Source organism: Diadema antillarum, unplaced genomic scaffold (genome assembly GCF_040938485.1).
Source record: "Diadema antillarum isolate AM-2024a unplaced genomic scaffold, OU_Dant_1.0 seq00000030_RagTag, whole genome shotgun sequence".
In the NCBI taxonomy this organism is placed as follows: Eukaryota; Metazoa; Echinodermata; class Echinoidea; order Diadematoida; family Diadematidae; genus Diadema; species Diadema antillarum.
In genome coordinates, this window is record NW_027271146.1 from 1,725,782 (window position 1) to 1,749,974 (window position 24,193).

The window sequence follows — 24,193 nt, forward strand, 5'->3', positions numbered from 1 at the left end:
CTCAGGAAAAGTGTGAACTGAGAAAAGAGGCTCTGAAGTACAGTGTCTATTCAAGCACTTAATCTTTACCAAACCATGCTGGCTGTTCGATGAATGGGACAAAAAACAGGAAGTAAACCACCAGAGTAACAACAATGAAGCGATTATCAGATTAAACTGAAATTAAGCATGCCTCATAAACACATTCTGTCCATAATTAATGCCAACTTTCAAAGCAGTAGCACTATCCTTTCAAAAGTTATTAGAGTTGAAAATGAAGAGTGTGGACAAGGTTTTACAGAAATGAAAAAGGGATTCTAAAGACACACCTAATCACACTATTCTACCGAAAATGTTTAAGATAAACTGCTAAAAAAAAAACACTTTCCTGCCCGTTTTATGATACCAAATTTTAGCATAATGTAATAGAAGACCCGCTCTTTCACAAAATATGAAAAAGTCAAGTTCGGCTAGGTTGACCCATTTCACTTATTTTCAGTCCTCACGCAAAATCAGTGTGTGCGACTTTATGTTCGTTTTGAGGTGCACAGTCACAAATATCAAAGCAACGTTTCCTAATTTGTTAAAAATCTAACCCTTTCTGTGCCAGGGACTTTGGAGATTGTGTACAATGCCATGGGATTTTCAGTGCCAAACCACAAATACAGCATACAAAGGGTTAATTACGATCAGTGTGGAGGAAGACAATAGTCAAAATCTTGTTTCACTTCAACTCATCTGTAGGACCAAACAAGCGGTATATGCCGTATTTTCATTTTCCATTTCTGAAACCTGAACCTGAAGAAACTACAACCATTTCATTCAAAAGCAGATTCTCTATTTCTCCTGGTAGTAAATGGAATGAACAGCGGAATTATGAATCACATTAGCACCTTCTACACTTTCGGGCAAGATCCTTGTTTGAAAGAGCTGCAAGTGATAGCAATATTGATATCATTATATAATTCAATTTTTAAAAAACACATTTTGTGCAAATCTACAAGAAATCTCAACTATTTCTACTGCAGGGGTTTTGACTGGCATGATAATGACTTTCCAATCCCTCCAACATTTTTATCACCACATTCATGGGAGAGCGTAAAAAAAAGGGTAAAAGTGCATAATGCGAGGTGCACATTTGGCCACAACAAAGCAGAATAACATTATCTCTATACAACTTATGATGCTATGGTGGTGTTGTGTATGCTTACTGGGAATAATGATACATATACATTGTATGTGAATTAATGTGACTTGTGACATTTCGATCAGTGGCCCCACGCATCACTGAGGGTCACATGTGGAAGTTGAGCTCTTTCATTCCAAACACTGAGGATGTCTTTTTGCCATGTACACCTCACACTTATGGCATCAGCCATATTTCATGTATTAAGAGAGAACACAACAAAGTACAGTTACACAAGTCTTATTGAGTCTAGCGCTTTGTATCAAGTGGAAAAGGTGCTCTATAAATGTCTACTATCATTATTATTATTTAGCTTCCCCTTGAAAATTATTAATATCTGTGTGAGCAGCAATGACAGAAGAACTGATTCCTGACATCCAGAACCAAAATCTTTGCTATCACTAATTTGTTATAATCACTTTGACCACGAGCATTTCATCTCCATGATAAAGTTAACCATTACACAGTGTGCAAACGAGAGATGTGACATTCGTGGAAATGTAGTGGGATATATTCAAGTGCACTACGTGCAGGGTAAAATGTCTGTTTCAAGGAACTGTAAAAACTACAGAGAGTTTCATTATTTCTGCAGGAAATAGGATATGACAATGCTGCCCCATTCATTTTTGTGACAAAAGTTCCTGTTTATAATCTCACCCCTCAGACTTAGAAAAAGAGGAATAAATACAGAATAGGAATTTACACAAATAACAGCTCATTTTTTTTTTCCACATGTAGCTACTCTTGCATTACATGCCATTCATGTAGAACCAAATCACTGGTTACTAATACTATGCAAGAAGTCTAATGCTTGGGGGCAATGTACTATGGTAATGTTCAATGGCCATAAAGTGCTGTGGTTTCGACCTGAATCATGACTTGCATTTGAAATCAAGCACAAGGATCAACGACTTGTTTGCAAGCTGTTTTTTGCTTGGCCGAGTGACTTTTGTCTTTGGAATTATTACTCAGAGCAGGATTGTTTGTGGGAAAGGAGACAGAAGACTAGTTTTGAATGATTCTCAAAAGGGTGAATAAAAAACAATGGCTACACTATAATCTGACAAGAATGATATCTCTAGATTCTATATACTTAGCTCAAACATATTTCAAATGTTATCATATTCTTGTTGAAAGAGAGCAATGTGGAATGTCATTTTCAAAATCATCTGTAATTCAAGTAATATCTACAATAACTATAGCAACAGCAGTGTTCCTGTATTAACAGTGCATATGCTGGTACAGTGTTACTCCTCTGTAATGTGCCCATTACCAGAGATATCAACCTTGTTAACAGCACTGCAGTATTCTGAGAGCTGAACAGGCATATTTTGGTTGGAAAACAGTATTTTTACTTTTCCTGCGATAGACATGTGTAGCAATAGAATTTGGGAAAACTTATATTTTTAATGAAACTTGCAGTATTTCTGATGAAAAAAAGCCAGTACAAAATACTGCTAACAAAAGTAACAGTTGGCATATCTGCTGTACCCATCCTTAGCTTGTGTCCATCTGATGGTTAACATACATCATACATACAGTGTATGTAACATTCTGCACAAAAAAAAAGAAAAAAAAATTACATGGTAAGAGAGAGAGAGAGAGAGAGAGAGAGAGAGAGAAGGAGAGAGAACATTGGCAGATAGATGACAGCACGAGTGAAGACATTTTCATCTTTTATCAAATTTGACAATATCTTTCATCTTCTCTACATCATATTCATAACCATCTATGTTAGAAAATAAAGTGTTTATAAAATACAGTTGTATAAATCATATCATAAGAAAATCCAACCACAAACTTTGTTGTTCACTTTTCTTGTCATAAATCTACAAAAGAAATACAAATCACTATGAGGTTCTACATATATGTACTATCTTTAATACGTGGTTAAATTGATTTGTGAAAAAGAAACAAAGCACAAAGCCATGATTTTTTCTGGCATAAGTATAGCTTGGAAGACAGAGTGTAAGAAAGTAAACTTGGAAGATTAATTACACACAGATGAAAATCACAGATATGAAATACAGCGAAAAAAAAAGAGTTATAAAAAGATCACATTTGGCAAGACAGTAATCAGAGCTTCACGGATATAAGAATTACAAAAACATGAAATTCACTATGTTCCTTCCCAAAAGTAGGAAAAACATACAGTGAAAATATCACATGTCATCACATCTACACGTACTTTGGCACTGAACATCCAAATGCCACCATCATATTAACAAGAGTTTTCTTGATGCTCTTTTAATAGAAAATGAGAAGCCTTGTAACGTCATTCTTTGGTGATATTGTTTCCATCTGGACAGAAATCTAAAAAGACAGTTAAAATGCTAGCCTGAACCTTTAATCACATAATCATGAAAATCATATGACTTTAAAGGATGCATACTCAGCATATCACAATGAGCAAAGACAAAAAAAAAAAAAAAAATCTTCAGAATAGCACACCTATTTTCTCATTGAAAAATACAAATTCATGCAAATTAATTGAAATATCGGAGTCCCAAAGATTCAACAACTCACATCACAGAACTATTGAGTTGTACTTGATTTGCATACCAATACATGGTCCCAAACCAAATAAGAACATGAAAATGAAGACTTAATCACTAGTATGAAATAAAACTAAAACGTAATTCATTACTCTATATCTAAGATCAACGTACAAGTATAGAAGGCATAAAAAAAAAATGATTACATACGAAATAAATGACATGATACAGTTGCACACTTGAAGCATGGGTTTTGATAAGTTTGGGGTAATAATTGATACAAACAGGAAAAAAACATGATAACTCCATGATTACAATCAATATACATGATTTTCAACAGCTTTACGAATACATTGTCACCACATCAATCTGCCTTTATGTAGAGCTGTTATAAAAATTAAGCACATCACAAATCGTGTCTCCTAAAGGTCGCATATCCCTTTTGCAAACATCACAAAATTTTGCTTAATGTCTCTCAATATTGTGCATGAAATCTTTACAGTAATACATACTCAAAGCTTTAAAACTAACCTCATGCCACTTGAGAATACACTCCCTTCTGTACCAAAAATAACATTTTTTTTCCAGGCTCCAAATAAATTCACTGTAACTCTATATTATTGTTTAACCCTCCCTCATAAAGAAGTTTCCAGTTTTATCATTCTGAGGAAAGGCCTGAATTACCTCCTTCTACAATGTACCAGTTTGTGAAAGCAATATAATTTGCAGCACTGCAAAAGGGACACACAAACTTCAAACAAATACAACATAACTCAGACGAGTTGGCTTTAAAGCAAGTCAGTGCAATCTTAGCTCTCACACCTTATCATTCCTTACAAACTAATTTACATGAATACAATGTAACTTATTTGTAGAGATTAACACAAATGACATAAATGTTCTCCTTGCAAGAATGTTAAATGTACATTGTCATCTCTTCATGGCCCTGTAACTGCATCAAAAGGTGTGAACATTATCATGAGCAGATTTATGAAAGTGGAACAAAAAATATAAGACAGCTTGAAGACTGAAGCATTAAGGCAGGTACACTTTGTACACAATCACACAATGTGAGATAGTTTTACAAGGGAATGTACTGTTTAAAACCATAAAGTGTATTACTATAATCCTCACACAATAAAACATCATTCTATATAACATCACAAAAAATAGAGTTGTCAAGAAATGTTATCACATTCATCAGAAATAAAATCATATCATATGAAATGCATCTCCATTGTGGAAGTAGAATGGTGATGGTGATGGTGATGGTGATTCATTGTCTTCCTTCCCTAGACGGTTTGTGTCTATGTGTGCCATCAGCCCCGCCGTAGGATTCCTGATACTGAGTCGACGTCAAAGTTTTCTGCATGCCGTTTTCCGAGAGTGTAAGCTGAAGTCACTCCCTATAGTGAGTGACTATTGCAGGATCAAAGCTGTATAAAAGGGAGGAAATGAAAGAGAGATTTGTGGACAAAACAAGACGAAAGCAAACACATTCAGTGTCTGTCCTATGTGAGAAGGAAAAAGAACTTTACCTCTGCATTTTGACAGCAACATACAGCTCTAGACTGCATAGGAATAAAATATAACAAGTTTACAAAAGGTAACTTGTCAATTTTGTCAGCCAATTTAATTTGTGTGCTTCGACAGAGCAAGGACTCTCTACAAAGATATTTCCTAGCGAGTTAATAGATATGTGACCGTGCATCACAAAATGAACAAAAAGTCGCACACACTGATTTTGTGTGAGGACTGAACATAGGTGAAATGGGTCAACCTAGTCAATCTTGACTTTTTCATATTTTCTGAAAGAGCAAGTCTTCTTCTACATTATGTTAAAATTTGGGATCATAAAACAGGTAAGAAAGTGTGTTTTTTAGCAGTTTCTCTCGAACATTTTTTTGTAAAATAGTGTGATTAGGTGTGTCTTTAGAGTCCCTTTTTCATTTCTTAAAAAACCTTGTACACACTCTTCACTTTCAACTCTAATAACCTTTGAAAGGATGATGCTACTGCTTTGAAAGTTGGCATTAATTATGGCCAGAATGTGTTAATAAGGCATGCTCAATTTCAGTTTAATCTGATAATCCCTTCATTGTTGTTACTCCGGTGGTTTACATCCTGTTTTTTGTCCCATTCATCGCACAGCCAGCACGACTTGGTAAAGATTTAAAGGACAAGTTCACCTTCATAAACATAAGGATTGAGAAAATGCAACAATATTAGTAGAACACATCAGTGAAAGTTTGAGGAAAATTGGACAATCGATGCAAAAGTTATGAATTTTTTAAATTTTTGTGTTGGAACCGCTGGATGAGGAGACTACGACAACTTGTGAGTCATATGCGTACAACAGTATAAAGAAAATGTAAAAGAAAATTCAACATATTTTCACTTTTTTCGCATAATAAAAGAGCACTTGACTTGCCTCTTTCTAAAGGCAGGGGGAATAATATTACCCATAACATATGTCGGTAAGGAGTCAGGGGAATGTGTACTTTTGTCAAAAGATGGAATTTTGTGAAATTCTCTTTATATTTTCCTTATATTGTTGTATGCATGTCACATCTAAGTTATTCATACACAGCAGTAGTCTTCTCATCCAGCGGGTACTGCACAAAAACTTCAAAAATTCATAACTTTTGAACGGATCGTCTGATTTTCCTCAAACTTTCAATGATGTGTTCTACTAATATTGCTACATTTTCTCAATCCTTATGTTTATGAAGGTGAACTTGTCCTTTAATGCTTGAATAGACACTGTACTTCAGAGCCTCTTTTCTCAGTTCACACTTTTCCTGACTGTGTGCATTCTTTCCAATATTTAGATAGGTCAGGAGAGTCCATTTGATTTGAGTTATATATCATTTTAAAGCTTAAAGTCTGCTCTTTTAGAATAATTATGCTCTTAACTCAGAGACTCCAACCCAAAGGACCTTCTGATCGGGAGATTCTCCCGCCTGAAACCCCTAGCAAACGGGAGACTCCAAGTTTATGTGTGTGAAGCGCAAAGTTCCTAGGGTTACAGATACTCTCTGGTGCTATCTAAGGCTTATTTTTGCAACATACGATAACAATAAGTGAGAAATCCTTTCCAACGGGAGACATTGAGCCAGGGCGGGAGAAATTAAATCTCAAACGGGAGAACGGGAGATTTTGCAAAATTGGGTTTTCGGCGGGAGATCTCCCGTCGAAAACGGGAGAGTTGGAGTCTCTGTTAACTAAGATTTCATGTCTGGTGACTTCCTGTTCATTTTGTGATGCAGGGTCACATATATTTTTATTTCAAAGAGAAATTGCAAGCAGAGTACGTCCAGAAAAACGTGTCTTGGTATTGTGTTCTTCTTGTTGTTGCAGTTACCGTGGTGCAAGCCAATCAGTATAAAGTATCTTGTTATTGTAGTAAAAAACTAAATGGCAGATCAACCATCAATTTACAATCAAAGCCGTGCAACTAGCAAAAGTCATCAATATATCATTATTTCAGTGGGTCTAAAAAACTGTTCATTACTTGGTCTGACATGGTCTTGGCAGAAAATCAGCATTCCACAGTCAGCTCTTGACGCAGTCATTTGATTTTTTTAACATTAGAAATGCTATGGTACACCTAATCATTCGGCATTTAATCTGGACCTGACACAAACCTTGAAGGATTTCTACATCGTACAAAAGATGTGCGTACAAACTTTCTCTCTTAAAATATTTACTGCCTCAAATTCCACATATCACTCTGACAAGAATTCTGCTGAAACACAAAGATTGTAAAAAAAAAAAGAAGCAAACTCAATACAAATTAGACTGGTTGGAAGAAATTAAAAGACACAAACAAGCAGAATCAAGCAAATGATAAAATTGATTCAAACTCAACAAGCAGACTTGAGCAAATAATAAAACTGATTCAAACTCATTCTGTAAACACAAATTGTTTGGGAGAGACCTTCCATGTTCTGTCAGTGGGTAAAAAAAAAAAAAAATTGGTAAGCATGCTCAGTAGACTGCACAGCAATGGGATGATGAAAGTATAGTGCGGAAAGTATGTTAAACGTGACAAATAAATATCATGCGGTTATGTGCATATCATGCATGCGATCTCAGCAGATATCTATACAATCAAAGAAAAGAAAGAAACTAGGATGAATATAAAATACACTGCAATGAGTTGCCTCAATGTGATTAAATACGTAACAGAAATTGAGAAGAGCAAAGACTTTAAGAGAGAAAGTTTGTGTTTTTAACTTCAATCTGAATGCTATGAACATGACATGGAATTTATTTAAACACAGCAACATGGCCAAAAGTTAGGAGTACCAGAAAATCATAAGACCATTCAAATTCTTTACTGAATTGATTACACAGTAGTCATAACAATTGTCAAATACATGCAAAATTCTGCACAGATCAAGGAGTTATTAGATGTATTGATATATGAGCATCAAATAACTTTAAATTGTTTGTGTTCAATGTCACTTGACTGATGTAAGACCATGCATTTGAATTTGATAATTGCAGATTACCCTGACTATTTTCAACAAAACCACTCAGAATTTTGTTTACAAATTTCTTCATAAAAATGCTGAAATATATCAGCTAGGAACTAAAGTCATCAATTTAGAGACTCCGTGATAACTTTTGAAAATGACAAACACATTTAACACCTGACATTCTACAGCTGATGTACCTTGTATGATAATCCAAGAGACATCGTTCTGAAGTCAAACTTCTGGATGAAACAATCTTTGTGCAAAGATCCTTTCGACGCAAGATTTTCTGTGAGTATTTAACATGATGCTTTGAACGAGAAATCTATAAACTGATTGGCTTTACTGATAAGACATAGTTCTCACCTTGTTGCAGGTAATAGGATATTGAGAGATCATTGATTTGGGTTACTGAAGTCAAACGTGTCAAAGGAGTTTCCAAAGAGGTTGTTCCCCGCCTGACTGGCTCCGCCGTTTGTTACCGGAGCTCCTCCGGGAGCAAATGGATCTGAATTGATGACAACGCCAAATTTAGAGTCAGAGTTCGCTGCTGTGATTTCATGAGATGACCACATGTCTGAAATTTGCGAGTGACTCGTGACGGCGACATTGGTGGTGGTGGTGGTGGTGGAGGTGACCGAAGAGTTTGTGAATGAATCAAGAACAAATGTTTTCTTGACTGATGGAGAGTGTCGCGAGAATGGGTCGTCTGCGAACGGATCCTCGTGGACAGGGAGCTTGGGAAGTACAATGGGTGACAGCGACCGGCCGGATCGAGGATTGGTCTTTGGGAACGAGTCCTGACTGACTGGCGCCGACGTGGACAAAATGGAGATGGAAGCTGTTGTGACTTTTGATGCATGATTACCATGGACTGGATGAGAGCTTTTGGCTGATGGATGGATGGTTTGTGAGGAGGATAGAGATAGGGTTTCCACAGAGCTATACAGTGAGTCTTGGGAAGTTGAACATGGACCCCTATTGTGGATGCTAACTGATGAAGCCTTTGGCAGCATTATGTCAATAGGTTTAGCTGAGTTTTCATGACACAAAGATGAAGCAATGGGGCTGGGCGCAGGTGAAGGTACACTAGAATCATTATCAAAAGTGTCTGTGGATACATTGTTGCTATCAAACACACTAGATAAGCTGTTCATGCTATTAGAATGAGATGGAGCAGAGTTACTGGTTACTCCCGACGAGTGGTCCTCGCCTTGGAGTTCATCAAGGGTGCTAAGAGCACTGCTGGTGGACACTACTGAAGGGGAGGAGACTCGATTTGGAGGTGGAGTACTGGAGACGAAGCGAGCATCACATGATTTGATGCTGGCCGTCTCCGAGTGCGGACTGTGAGGTGGGGAGGAATGATTCCTGTTTCTAGGAGGAACTGGCAAGGGGTTGGACACACTGATCCTGAGTTGTGAGGAAGATTTGGATCTTGGAGGAGGAGGTGGTGGGAGTGCATCACTTCCAAGATTTATTTCAGCAAGAGTGTTACTGGCATGGACATCCTTGATGTTAATATATGAAGGCAAGGGAGGAGGAGGGCTAGAGGGGAGTGGCAAGCTGATGTTAGCATCTTCCTCTTCACAGAGGGAGCTATTTGGTTCATGGTCTTTAGTTCGCAATGTGTCTGGGGGAAGGGGTGGAGGAGGGCCCTCGGGGGAAGGCATGGTAAATACATCCCGCCTTTCGCTATGAAGCTTTTTCAAATCAAGTGTATTAGGGGGAGATAATGATGCTTGACACGTACTACTCTCTGGACTCGTTGGGATGGCTGGAGGCGGTCTCTTGGGTCCTCCAGTCAGCTTGACTTCCGGAGCAGGCTGGGCTTCACCGGGCTTACCAATCTTGTAATTGGCAAACATCTCCTTATTGCTCTTTGGTGCATCTGCCTTTGATGATCCCAGGGCACCCAGGTCTGAGAACGGATCCGATTTCTGAGGTTTGGGCTGGTTCAGCGGGTTTGCTGATGTGTCTGGGGCCAGCACGCTGTCACCAAACACAGGCCCACCTCCGAAGGGATCTACTGCAGGCTGTGCTGGTGGAGGCGCCCCAAACATGCTTGGCGCACCTCCAAATGCTGCTGGTGCACCAGCGAAAGGTGCTGGAGCAGCCCCCATTCCACCAAAGTTGGCCTGGAAAGGTGCAGCAGCAGGTGCAGCACCAAAGGGGTTGGTTGCCGGCTGGGCCATGGGTGTCTGAAAGGCGTTGACTGGCTGGGGGGCAGGTGCAGTGAAGGTGTCTTTGAATTCCTTGAAGAGATCATCTGATGGGGTGCTGCTGGCTGGGGGTGCAGCACTGTTGGTAGCAACTGTTGGAGTAGCCTGCAATGGGAAAGTAAAGCACCAATACCACATATATGAGAAGCTACATGTTCATTGCATGAAGTGAGATACACTAACGACCTGTAAGGTTGGAAATTTTCATGGTGTGGAAACTTTTATTGCGCATTTCACACGACATGGAACTAGCACAAAAGTATTTGCAAAGAGTGAAAACTCTGGAAAAAATACCACATACACAGTAAATGGATAAAGGCTATAAAATTTTTGCTTAATCTTTCTAATATCAGTTTCCAGAAAGAGAAAACAGAGCACATTGGGGTCAGTGGACACCACATCATACCTGCACTGCAAATGGGTCAGATGATCCAAAGGCTGAGTCCAGACTCATGGCCTTAGCGACTGGTGGCTTCTGGGGCTCTGGAGGGCCAGACAGGTTGAAGAGGTCTGAAGCCGGAGCTGGGGCTGCAGCGGCAGCTGCTGGGGCAGCCACTGAGGGCGTGGTCGGTGGGGAGGCAAAGAGGTCTGGCTGGGGCTGGGGGCTGGTAGGCGTCTGGGGGTTCAGGTCAAACTCCTCCATAGTATCAATGCCCTGTGGGATGACACGATAGGAGACAAGAAGAAAAGATGATAATAATAATAATAATAATAATGATAATAATAATAATAATAATAATAATAATAATAATAATAATAATAATAATAATAATAATAATAATAATAATAATAATAATAATGATAATAATAATAATAATAATAATAATAACAATAATAATAATAATAATGATAATGATAATAATAATAATAATAATAATAATAATAATAATAATAATAATAATAATAATGATAATAATAGTGGCTACTTGTATTGAGCACAGGTCCACCTTGTAAGGATATAAGAACTGTCAGTATCGGGGGGGGGGGGCACTTCATGAAGCATTTTGTACGACAAAGTTGTCCAACAAATTTGCTCTCAGCCAATCAGATGCAAGGATTTCAGAAGCTTGTAACAGTTTGTCAGAAAAATATCCGACCAAACTGCTTCATGAAATGCCCCACAGATCTCTTGATGCACATCACAGGCTCATCCTTCTATGGCGGTGTAAGGTGAGAAGCCGATCACAAGCTGAAGTAACAGAGACAAACTTAGTCTCCTTCCAGGAGTTAACAGAGTGTTGGTGGACACAACTAACATTTTACTGATAACTTTAATAATATGTTGAATTAATGCTCGAACACTTCAAGAAGGATTATCCATAAAAGTGACGCGTACGAATATCAAAGATTCATTTCAGAAGGATGCGGTGGTGAGAATCTTTAATTTCAATATAAAACACCATCCAAAAATCCGAAGTCATACGAAATCCTAACAAAAATTAGCATGCTTTTATAAGGCTAGGAGCGTTGCTTAGTTACCATGAGAACAAAACTACACTTTGCTTTGTAAGTTACAATTGTAACTGCTGTGATTCTATTTTGCTGCTGTTTTTTTTTTCTTCCAGTGCTTCGAAAGATATCTGAAGGCCATTCACTATAGATGTCCTTTACTATCATCATATAAAACACTGGAGGCATACATTGCAGTCATTTCAGCACTGTTCATCATGTAAAGGATGAATACTTGACTTTCCATGCCATTTTATGAAGAGGGAGTTAACTTTCCATTCATCTAAACACTTTGGTTACAAATCATGATTTTTTTTTCTCTTTTGACATAAATTTTTCTTAAGTCTTCCTCTAGTCGGTGAAGTATTATGCCACTAGACAACTATCCCAAGGACACGTACAGCAAGTAATTCCTCCAGACATTTTTAATCATTTGACTCAGGTTTGCACTTATCACTTTACAGTAATTCCCCCAAGGCTCGCAGGGATTCAGGATATCACAATTTTGTAGCTGCAACCAAACTCCATTGATGTCTGTCTGAAGATCCCCTTGTTAATAACATAAAGTCAACCATTCTAGGCAAAATGCACGGCCCATGGCACCATCAACAACGCCAAAATGTGAAACAGCACATTAAGGAGTCATATGGATTACACATTGCTAATCCCTATTAATGCACCCTGCAGTATCCATGTCCTACAAATGATAAACCAATTAAATGCTGTTTTAATGGCACAATGGCACAGCTTTGACTCTTGACACAAATGCAAAATCATTTCAGTTGAGTGGAAGAAAGACTAAATACATTGTATACGTGTTAAAGATAATAAAAAGTTTTGGTACCTCAAAAGTTTCCCTGAATGTCCTTGTCTTGGTTTGTGTTTCACGTTAAAGTACATTGTCTGTGAGAATTACTCGCCCCAAAGTGCTCTCATGTCTTAGTAATCATGCAATAATGGTTTCGTACCAGAGCCGACGCTGACCAGCGTCGATAAATATTGTACGAAACCACTGACTGCGACCAGCAGCGTGCAGCCCATTGTACGCATAGCTAACTGCGACCAGCAGCCCCATACGCAGAGCGTAATGGGGCTTCGCATTGTAGCATTCAGGATCATGACAGATTTAGTATCGCGGGTAAATGTCAACTTAAAATCCAAAAATTTCTTCGATTTGAAGACTTACCAATTAAGTTGAAGTATTGAAAACAGGCTTCGAACAACGTTTGGTTCTGCCAATAGTCCCTTTCTGTTCGAATTGATGACTGAATGTGACTCGGTCGAGAGGACCTTGGGAGAGCTACATACACTGGATACTATGGCCAGCGCATGCGCACACAAACATCTTATCCGTTCATGGATTTGAAATTTGTGTGCGGACTGCATTTCGCAGGCACGGGCTGTAGTATTCAGTGTACTGTATGTAGCTCTCCTAAGGTCCTGTCGACCGAGTCACATTCAGTCATCAATTCGAATAGAAAGGGACTATAGGCAGAACCAAACGTTGCCCGAAGCCTGTTTTCAATACTTCAACTTAACTGGTAAGTCTTCAAATTGAAGAATTTATGGGATTTGAAGTTGACATTTACCCTGCGATACTATATCTGTCATGATCCTGTATGCTACAATGCGAAGCCCGATTACGCTATGCGTATGGGACTGCTGGTTGCTATGCGTATGGGGCTGCTGGTCGCAGTTAATTGCATGATTACTAAGACATGAGAGCACTTTGGGGCGAGTAAGTCTCACAGTGTTAGTTATATGAAAGGTACTTTAACCTGAAACACAAACTAAGGCAAGGAAATTCAAGGACACTTTTGAGGTACCAAAACTTTTTATTATCTTTAAGTCGTGGAGTTACATTAAAAGTTCTTCTGTCTCTCATCTGACATGAAAATCTGTATCCGAATGGATGTGTATAACTAATTGTCCACAACTCTCTTCAATTTCACCCATACGAGGCCATTTTCAGTAACTGCTATAACCACATGTACCCAGTAAACATTTACTTCTGAGCACAAGCAGCTACAGTAATAGTTGTAAGTCTGATAATGAAGTATTCATGACTGATATGTGTGAAATATATTTACCGAGTATCAGGGATACAAGTTTATCTCCCATTTAAGCAGGGATCCCCATAATAGCAGTGGCTGGTAGTGACCAATGCGAATCACCCTACACGATATCCTGTATAGATGTGGGAATGACACTAAATCATGAATAGTCATCATATACCAATTGATGCTCACACAACTTTGGGTACATGTACATGTGCACTATGACATCGCATAGACAAACAGTGCCAAGAAATATGTGAAAGTACAAGTAACTAGGCTGGTTGGAATCACTACTACTGCCAGTATAATGCCACCCTATTGTGTAGTCTCACAAACTACGAACTTCCTATACTACTAATTAGTAGATGGATACAAGAATAACCAAGTCCATTTGACATAATGTTGAGAAAACTTAAGAAAAAAAAACCAACAACAAAACAACAACAACAACAACAAAACATATTCCAAATATTTTGAATTTTGCAGTTAAGGGATTAAGTTGTATACAAATTATTGTACATGTAGGACAGTACTTTGAGTGATTATCTATTGCATTTCTTCACAAGGGGTGTCCACACACAATATCTAAATTTGGACTTGAGGCAATCTTACACTCGTACATTAAAGGGTGTGCACAGTTCTGGTCTAGGTGAGGATTTAGCTTTGAACATTTTGCGAGACATTCAGAAACCACTCTATGAGATGTCAAAGAGCATGCAATTTAAGGGGTATCAAAAGTTTATTTGATTGAAATCAGTTTTGAAATGGCTGAGATATCCAAAAACAAGTGAAACAAAGAGATCCTAATAAAAGGCATAGCCTATTGCCTTTTATTATCATCACTTTTTTTTGGCTATCTCAGCCATTTGAAAACCAATTTTCATCAAATAGACGTTGAATCCTTCTTAGAATTAGATGCTCTTTCGTATTTTATAAAAAGAGGTTTCTTATTATCTCACTTAGGAATGTTCAAAACATGAATCCCCACTTCAACCAGTACTGTACAGTCCCTTTAAGGTATAATTCAAATGTTAAGGCTGTGCTATTTGTCTAACCTTGGTTAGAAACTAACAATTCTGGCCCATAAAACAATCCCTCTGTTGTCGTTTTTTTTTCTGGATTAGGCTATTTCTAGATATTCATGTAAATGAGAGAAAACGGAAATGTTTACTGCTAAAATTGGGCTCTAACTAAGCCAGTCATGGTTCTGATTAAGTGGTAAAAATAACATATGAAAATTTAGATACACTGAATTGCACTTCACAGTGGTCCCCCCAAGAGCTGTTACAAATTATCTAGTGAGCACCACCCTCACTTCACTGTTAGTGGTGAATTTATATCAATCAAAACTTCCTGTCCCTGTGCTCTTTCATCATGATAATTTTCTAAATTTTTACTCATTTTCCTGCATGGGGTATCTGCAGCAAGAATCAAACCTTATATATTGTTTTTGACTTTGGGTCCCTTTCTATATTTTCCGTGCCCACTAAATCTGCTTTAATTGACACCTGCACACACCAGTCTTTTTCAGATGTCCTCAAAGCTCATCTTCCATATGACTACACTCAAATATATGTGCATCACAAACATCATGTTCACACTCAGCTAGCAGAACAGTTCTCTAAACTCTAGTGACGATGGAATCCCAAGAGAGTTCACATAAATGTGAACACAGCTTACCACAAACTTGTTGTAATGCTTGACCTCTGCAAGCACAGAATTACTGTAAAAGTGGAAATTTTCAAGGTGTTGAAATTTTCACGCATTTCGCACAACCGGAAACTTGCGCGAAAATAAAAGCACACAAATAATTTTGCTTGCCATATGTGCCAGTAGTTGATGTCTTGATTCCGCGGAATTAAAAACAAGCGAAACTCTTCTTACCCGACCGATCGCGAAAATATCCACTTTTACAGTGCTTCCAGTAAAAGGGGAATTCTGAACTATTTTTAAGTTAGGCCAAAAAGAAAGAGAAAAACTTTATAGGTACAACGATGAATATTTGATCAAAATCAGATACAAATTAGGGAAGTTATGAATTTGTGAGTTTTCGTTAATTTTGGCAAAAGAATTCTCCATTGATTATGTTAAAAAAGAAGAGATGGAAATTTTACATTTCTGCCATAAAAGTGTAAAGTAAAATGTTATTCCTGACTGAATAATTTCAAAATAATAATCGGTATTAAGACATATTTGAATTTGAGACGGGGGCATGATGCAGAAATTTGTATATTTTGTGTATAAACTGTATGGCATGTTGTGAGGTGACGAGATCATCAACTCACTCATACGAATATTTCATATCGGTTGTTCAAGAACAGTTTTGTGAAAATTACTGAAAATTCACAAATTCATAACTTCCCTATCAAATTTTTATCAGATTTTGATCGCATTTTTCCTGATAGGCTTATGAAATTTTACTCTATCTTCAGGAATATAAGATTCATTTTCCACCAGTGTGGAATTCCCCTACTGATGAATACCGGTACCTCAACTTGCCCTAGAGCTAATACCAAACAAGAGTCTAACATAATTATAGCCTACAGTTTTGGTTTTTTCTACCAATGCAGCCAAAGCGGGTTATAATTGATGGTAACTTTACTTCCAACTTCTCCCTTCACAAAATCGGGCAATACTCGCAATGCACAAAACAGAGTTCACTGCATGCTATGCACTACCGTATGGCAAAAAAAAAAAAAAAAAAAATTACAACGGGACCCTCCGCAATATCTTTAAAAATAGTGAATCACTCTAAATACAAATTCCGGGTATGAAACTATAACTCATTGCCCACATCTTAAAGAAAACCCCATTCGATTTACTTCAGCGGTTAAAGAGAAATGAGGAATTTTGTAGAGGATGTATAATCTTCCCTCCAAGTTCTGTCTATTGTATTCACACACAAGAGCATCGAAGTGCTAAACTTGGAAGAATAAGATTCAGGACATCCTTTACAACAATCCACATTTCTCTGTGACTGCTCAACCAAACTGAATGGGGTTTTCTGCAAAATAGAGCTAAGATGTTATATTTTAAGACCCTGAAGTAGCATTTAGACAGTTTAATCTTTTGGGTGTTATCAATGCGAAAATCTGTTTGTATTTTTTTATTTTTTGTATTTTTTATTTTTTTGGGGGGACATACTGTACACTTCCTTATTTTATCGAGCGGTACTCACTGATGTACACTGACAAACTAATCATTACACCTGAGCACCAGGTTTGCAAAGTAGCTGGTAGTGAAAGGAGCTGTTTTACCCATCATCAGTTGTAGGCTATAATCCAAAATAAATCAACTGTCTGAAAATAGCTGAAATCCACTTCTACCTGCAGGAAAATGTCGCAAATAGGCAAGCCTAGATGAGAAATCTGACTCTGGCTTTGTGTAAATCCACTGCCGATCAGAATTAGCTGGAACATGGAATTTTTCAGGAGAATCCAATTATGTGGTTCCCAAGAAGACGGCATGACTCATACAACATGGATCCATGGATGACGATACATAAATAAGGCACCCTTACTTCACAGGTAGTGTACCTCTGCATAAACACAACACAGATGATTCTCATAAGATAATGTGTCGAGCTATCATTGTGGCTGATTACTGAAGAATCTGAACTTTATTGAAAACACATTTTTCATTACAGTGCATAAATTTGATATCAAATGGCATCACCATCATGCAGGTGAACCCATAACCTTTTCAAAGGCACAAAAAATGAAAAATAAAATTATATGAGGTAATTCTTGAAACATTTCAACCTTATTCTAAATGCATCATCCTCTTCAATATCAAGGAAATCTGCATTCTAAAAGGTTCAAAGCTGATATCAAATGGAAACATTTTTAAAATGTCACCAAATGTCACAGGATATAAAGTGACATTCTTGTTTGCGATGATAGAATGACTGAAAAGCTCTTTGAAAGTCGTCCTTCAGTCCACACAAAGCCAAGATTGAATAGGAATGCAGCCTGATTTAATCAAATATCCAGTTGCCATTTCGCATGTACATAAAAATACCAACTTTGGTTTCGTTGCACCTGGCACAGCGCCAGGCCGGGATCGACAACATGGCATTTTGTGATGGAATTTCCACCAGACTTAGTCCTATTGAGTTCCACTCTAATGCCATGTGAAAGTTTGACCTATAAATGAGGGACTTTAATGGCAAATCTAAATCTTAGCCAGGAACTAGTAGATGTTACCATGGCAACTATATAGTGACGCGGGAGGAAAGGGTGAAGAGGGGAAAAGGGGCTCAGGAAGAAAAAATATTTTGCTTCACTTGGCCTTTACAAGAAGTGGTGCACTCTGCATGAGAACTTGGAAACTTTCTGTAGGTATTCTATGTGTGTATACTTTATGAATCGAAACAAGAAATTTAATGCACCTAAATCTATCAAAGTGACTGTTAGACTATCTGCAACATGTACACTACTGTACATGAATTACGAAAATACAGCAAAGGATACACTAAAAATAAGATTAGTTTGCAAGCTTCAAGGCATACATGTTGTTTAGTAATAATTGTTTGTGTGTTTATGCATAAACATATAATTATGTGAAGAGTTTAAATACATATTTTTTTAATGAATTTGAGATATATTTGAGATTTATACTTATTTATACAGAGAAATCCTAAGTCATGCAAAATAAGGATAAACTGAACCAAAAAGAGAAAATAATTTCTCGTTAATATCAACCAGCCGTCATTCTACTTTGGACTTCTGAAATAACACCTGAAATGTATAACTGAGACTTGACTGTAACCTGAGGTGACTTGAAGCAGTAGAAATCACTGTTCAAAAAGCTCCCACGGTTGTTCTTGTGTAAGAAGTCAAGAGTCTCCTGTTGAGAGCAAGCTGATTTTGCTACAAAATGCATTTCCAATAAACACATGACGGAGTATACTCAGGGAGGTGAGAGAAAAAATCTCACCTCCCTGGAATACTCTGGACTAGTCTTCAATGGTTTAAAGGTCCTGCTTACCATAATAGAAAGCAGAGATGTAAGAAATGTTCAAGATATCACATTTGATGCATATGTGAAGGTCAGTTGTATCAGAAAACATCCTACACAAAAGAATTTTGCAATAAAAGTAATAGGGCCTGTATAAGGAGATATCACTGTTTTTCGTGATAAACCGTAACTATAGACAGTTTAGTCTGGAAACATTTAAATTATTATGACCATTGTTCACATTGTGTATACTTAATATTGATTATACTAATTCAATTTTTTACATTGGTTGTTTCTATCCCTAACTCACATTTTAGAACTATTTTGAAGCACTAATGCTGGGTTTTCATTTCATCTGCAAATGGTAAATTACGCCTTTAATCAAATATCTAAGGTAAATACATACTAGGTTATCTAAATCAAATTTGCAGGAAGATGACATGTAGTTCATATGTAATATAGCAATGGGTCTTTGTAGAATCAGTGGAGGTGGTGTGAATGGCCTATCCCTGTTAGCCTTCGAGGAAAGAGTGTAGCAGCTAGTCTTGTTACAAGGATTTAGCCCTGATGGGCAGGATTTCCCCTCTTCAATGTCAATGTCCCGTCAAGGAATGGGAAGGTGAAAAGACCAGCAATGGGAAGAAGGAGTGGGCTAGACAGACACACATGGATAAACAAGAAAAGACGCTTTAAAAAATGACATAGAATTAGAGAGGGAAAGATCTAATCCCTTCACACATAAACAAATAGGCAAATCATTCGGTAATACCCATTGTTTCATCACGGGAATGCTATTTCCTAGAAAACATGATTACAAGAAGAATGAGGCAATATAAAAGACACACACATACACTCAAAGAAAAACAACAATGCCTGAAGACCCATGCCTTTACATCGTTTCATTCACTTACTGTATACGCCAAAAATTTCGTGAGGTTTTTATTTTCACAAATTTCTTGAGTCAGGTGCTATTCTCGAAATTAAAGACATGCAAAAATAATGACTCTCATCCCGATGTGAATGAGATGCACACGTATACATTTTCTCCGCTCAGTACAGTACTCCATGATGGTGAATCTAACCACTCGCGAAATCGTCTAGTCCCGATTCGCGAAAATTTAGACTCGCTAAATATATGGCGTATACAGCACAAGTCTGACAAGTGTCATATCTTTCTGACACTTGAGAAACACAAGACTGCTATTGCAATAAATGGCTTCTGTATGGAGCTATTGCCTTCTGATTCTATGAGGAGGCACTACATTTTGATAAAGCACACTGGGGCAACTTTCTTGAGTGAAAGGTAAAGCTCGGAAAAAGACTCAACTACACATAGGTACATGTGTTGGAATTTTGACCAAAGGTTTACAAGGGAAAAAAAGGAACAATGTGACCCGCTACAACAAAAGGATCCAAAAGTCGGGGAGGACAATTTTCTGAAAATGGCATGACATTATTCCCTTACTCTTCTACTTTAAGTACACATATGTAAAACAACTCATAAGAGTACTCAGTTGAGGAGATATCGATGATTTTATTAGCACATGTCAAGTGGTTGTGGAAATCAGAGTTTTGAGAAAAACGCCTTCAAAGTTTTCGTTCCGACGCTATCATGATCAAGGGGAGGCAAGACAGTTTCCACCGCGTGACAATAGAAGGTATGCTTCTAGCGACCTCCACGATGTTCATTCAAGCTTAGCACCAGCGGTCCATGCACGACCAATCAGTAATCAGGATGCCACGCACTGACCAATAAGATCACTCTCTTTTTGCTAGGGGCGGAATCTAGCTGCGGTGCTAAATCCAAACCTTCGGACACGATTCTGTTACTTTGGAAGGTCGGAAAATCATGTCCCAGAAAAATGCTGATTTCTTGCCTTTCCTTTGATCATTTAGCTTCGAAATTTCGGCAGATGATAGACAAAAAACATTAGACTACAAAATTATGCTAAAAGTAGAAATCGGGTTGTTTTGACCAAAATTTTGATGATGTGACTTCAAACTCAATTTTCTCGGCTTAGTCGTCGGTGAGTGGGTCACAAATAATGATTTTAGAGATAACTGTGGCAAAGCATATTCACAGGAAGCCAGAGAGATGACCTGTATGAACCAAACTGAATCACTGACACAAACTTGCTTTCATGCAGCATCCAGGGTTAGAAGTATCTAGACAGGTGTCAATTAGAATGGCTCAATACTCAAAGTTGGCCACGTCACCAAATTCCCCTTTTCGCAGACGAGTTTGTATCGCATCGCTCCCCTTACGAGGGGATTTAAAACACCCTAGGTCTGCCCCTGTAAATAGCCCATTCAATCTCCTGAAATTAGAGTGAGATTTGTGGTCACCTTTTTGTGCCAAAACTTCCCAGTTTGACCTGCATTGGTGATGCACACGCCACATTACAGAGAGTACAAACTACAACCCAAATTCTCATCACAGATATCTGCCTTCTCTTGCATTGCTCAACATTCCTTGAGGTCACAAACTTTTAACGGAAGATCATCGCTGACACTGACATCACAAACAAAATATCTTCACACCTGACATAGACTTGCAAAACGTGAATCACGTGATGACTGTCTGTTTTACTAAAAATAGATGGTTTACTTAACCCGCTGAGGATGGGCTGATTTTGCTACAACACACATTTCCCATAGACACTTGCCCGAGTATACTCGGGACTCGTCCTCAATGGGTTACAAATCATGGATACATGAGGCATTCACCTGACCAAGGAGTGGTTCCACTCCTTGTTTACTGACATAATACTTCACACCCATTTTATTTCATCTTTAAACAGCAACACACATGACCAATTTAGAGTCTCATTCGGCCATTTAAACTGTCATTGCTACAGCTGTACATGTACGTCCTCGTTCAGGTCAAACAAAATAATTTTTGAATAAAAATATTATATTCAAATATGTATGTAATTGGTATGTAATTCAATATCATGGAGGAAACACAGTTATCAGAGAAATCATTTCAGTTTTCAAAATTATTTATAAATTGCAACCAACAAATTGATTTTTTGATGGTAAATGCTAAAATTTCATTCACCCTCAGAGGGGATTCCCCCTTACCAAGTGTGATATGCCAGAACTGCTGAATCTCGTTTTGTTTTGTTTTTACAAGCCAAACATAAGCTGCTGTCTCATGTAAGTACACCCAAGACAAACATACATATTCAATATTTGAAGTTTGTCAACTCTTATCTTGCTCCTTTTTAATCTCTTCTTGTGTGTGTGTGCGTGTCATTTTCTTGTACAAAATTTATTTACACTGTTATTTCATATCACGGTATGACAAGTGTACGTTGTAACTTTGAGAACATGTCTTCCTCATCAGATCACTGTAAACTACCATGTACTGTGTGTAGTGTATTTTTGCATCTTGACAATGTACAATATTAAATGGGTTAGTCAAATACCGGTTAGTGATTGGCTAAACACAGTCACGTGATGGAGGCACATTGGTTATGTTCGCCCATGGGCAGAACATTTTTGTAATATTCTCCCATGGGAAAACATTTTCACGTAACAAATGACAAACGATACCAAACGATTGAACGATCATATTTTTTACGCAATCGATAGGATATATTTGCCTATTCCATACAATGTATTGACTAACCCAAGTTATATAACAGATGATGACTTTTGTTGTCGGGAACACGTACCAAACATTCCACCCGAAGGGTTTGAAATGCTATTGAGGGAGGTTATATAAGTCCCTCGACTGCGTCTCAGGACTTATAACCTCCCTCAATAGCATTTAAAACCCTTCGGGTGGAACATTCGGTATGTTCCCTCCCCCGCCAGTCATCATCTATATAATATGTATCTTGAATTGAATCTGTATCTTGAATTGAAACTGCATCAAACCATTTTGTCATACCACTGCCTCAATACAGTCCACCTCATGTAATGTCTACTCTTCTTCTACCCTCAATAAAACCAGAGCTAGAGGCCTTAATAGATTGCTATTAACCCATCAGACCCACAGCCTATAGACATTGTACATTAACACATCGCCATTACCAATGGTACAATATACCAATTATTGAAAGAGAGTTAAATAGGACCACAGAATCTTTGGAAGTTTTATTTTTAAAGTGATCTACCTTAAATGATTGTTTCATAAAAGGTGGTGGGTTTTGGCACCTAAAACCACAGTATTCATACATGTAGCAAAGCTGTGTAAATGGTAAACTGCATGACTGTTTTGTTGTTGTTGTTGTTGTTTTTTGCTATGTCACTGTAAAGGAGAGAAAAATCCAGTTACGATTGTATATAAGATCAAAATGTCTACATCTGTACATAAGTTCATTTGAAAGGTCTAGAATATCCATTAGACCATGGAAGACATTCTACTACACAATTCTGGTCATATTTTCCCCTTTGGGCTGCATAGCAAAAGAGCAACAGAAGTACACAGTATTGCCACCTCATTCTATTCCTGTAGCATTCAACAACTTTCTGAAGTTCTGCAGTCTACATGGTGAACTCCCAACATTGAATCACCCAAGGATCTGGCTCTTCAACTCTCTGCAGGTTGTATGTCATCATCCCCGGGTGATTTCAAGCAGACGCAAACTATAATTATGCAATTGTCGCACCCTACTAGCATGCAATGGCGTGGACACACCCCGCTCAGTGAGAGTGACAAGTTACACAGCTCTCCAGTTCCTGTGGCCACCCATCCCCAGGAAGTCGTCCACCTCTATTGCTTCCAGTCAAGTTCTGACCATTCGGACCGTAAGCGTCCATCATGTCCCAAGACATGGCAAACGATGGTAGTACAGTGTACCCCTTTTCTGAGCCAGAGGAACAACATGTTTACATGACCTGTTCGTGGCATTGTCTGTCGTAACATCAAAACTTCAGGAAGCAATTCATTAGGAACCTGCCAAACAAGTTGTTGTGACTTGTGCAAATGTTGAGAGAGATGATGGAAATATCCTAATGCAAGTTTGCAGACTGTTGTTTCTGGGCCTTGGTCAGACTATAAATATCCCTAGACAGGATTAAGATGGGAAAGAACAAACATGTCGCTGAAAAGGTAGGGAAATGATAGAAATTTGATGAACTGTGTAGGCTGTTATTTTCATGTTCAGATATTTTTGCAAATGAGGAGGTCATAGACGTTTTGGCAAGACGTTGTTTTCATGATTTGACACTGATGCTATCGTAAGTGCACTAATGCCTGCCCGTTCACTCTGCCACTATTACTGTAGATAATCATGTACTTTAGTATTGAGGTTTGTCGATAAAGAGGGATGTGCGTAACGTTAGACGTAGCATGCGCATATCTGGCCAGCCATGACCCTGGTTTCGCCCTAGCTTGGAAGGTGCCAAATAATGT

General features: G+C 38.0%; 1 protein-coding gene across 1 annotated transcript in view; it reads right to left on the minus strand.

Annotated features, from left to right (window-relative positions):
• Positions 1 to 8,619: 8,619 nt before the first annotated feature.
• Positions 8,620 to 24,193, minus strand: part of LOC139725275 (uncharacterized) — an 82,423-nt gene continuing 66,849 nt past the window's right edge. Inside the window, exons 8-10 of the mRNA XM_071636363.1 lie at positions 10,770 to 11,018; positions 9,895 to 10,468; positions 8,620 to 8,945 (exon numbers count right to left, since the gene is read on the minus strand). Of these exons, the coding sequence (XP_071492464.1) occupies positions 8,620 to 8,945; positions 9,895 to 10,468; positions 10,770 to 11,018 (1,149 nt within the window). The remainder of the gene's footprint in view (positions 8,946 to 9,894; positions 10,469 to 10,769; positions 11,019 to 24,193) is intronic.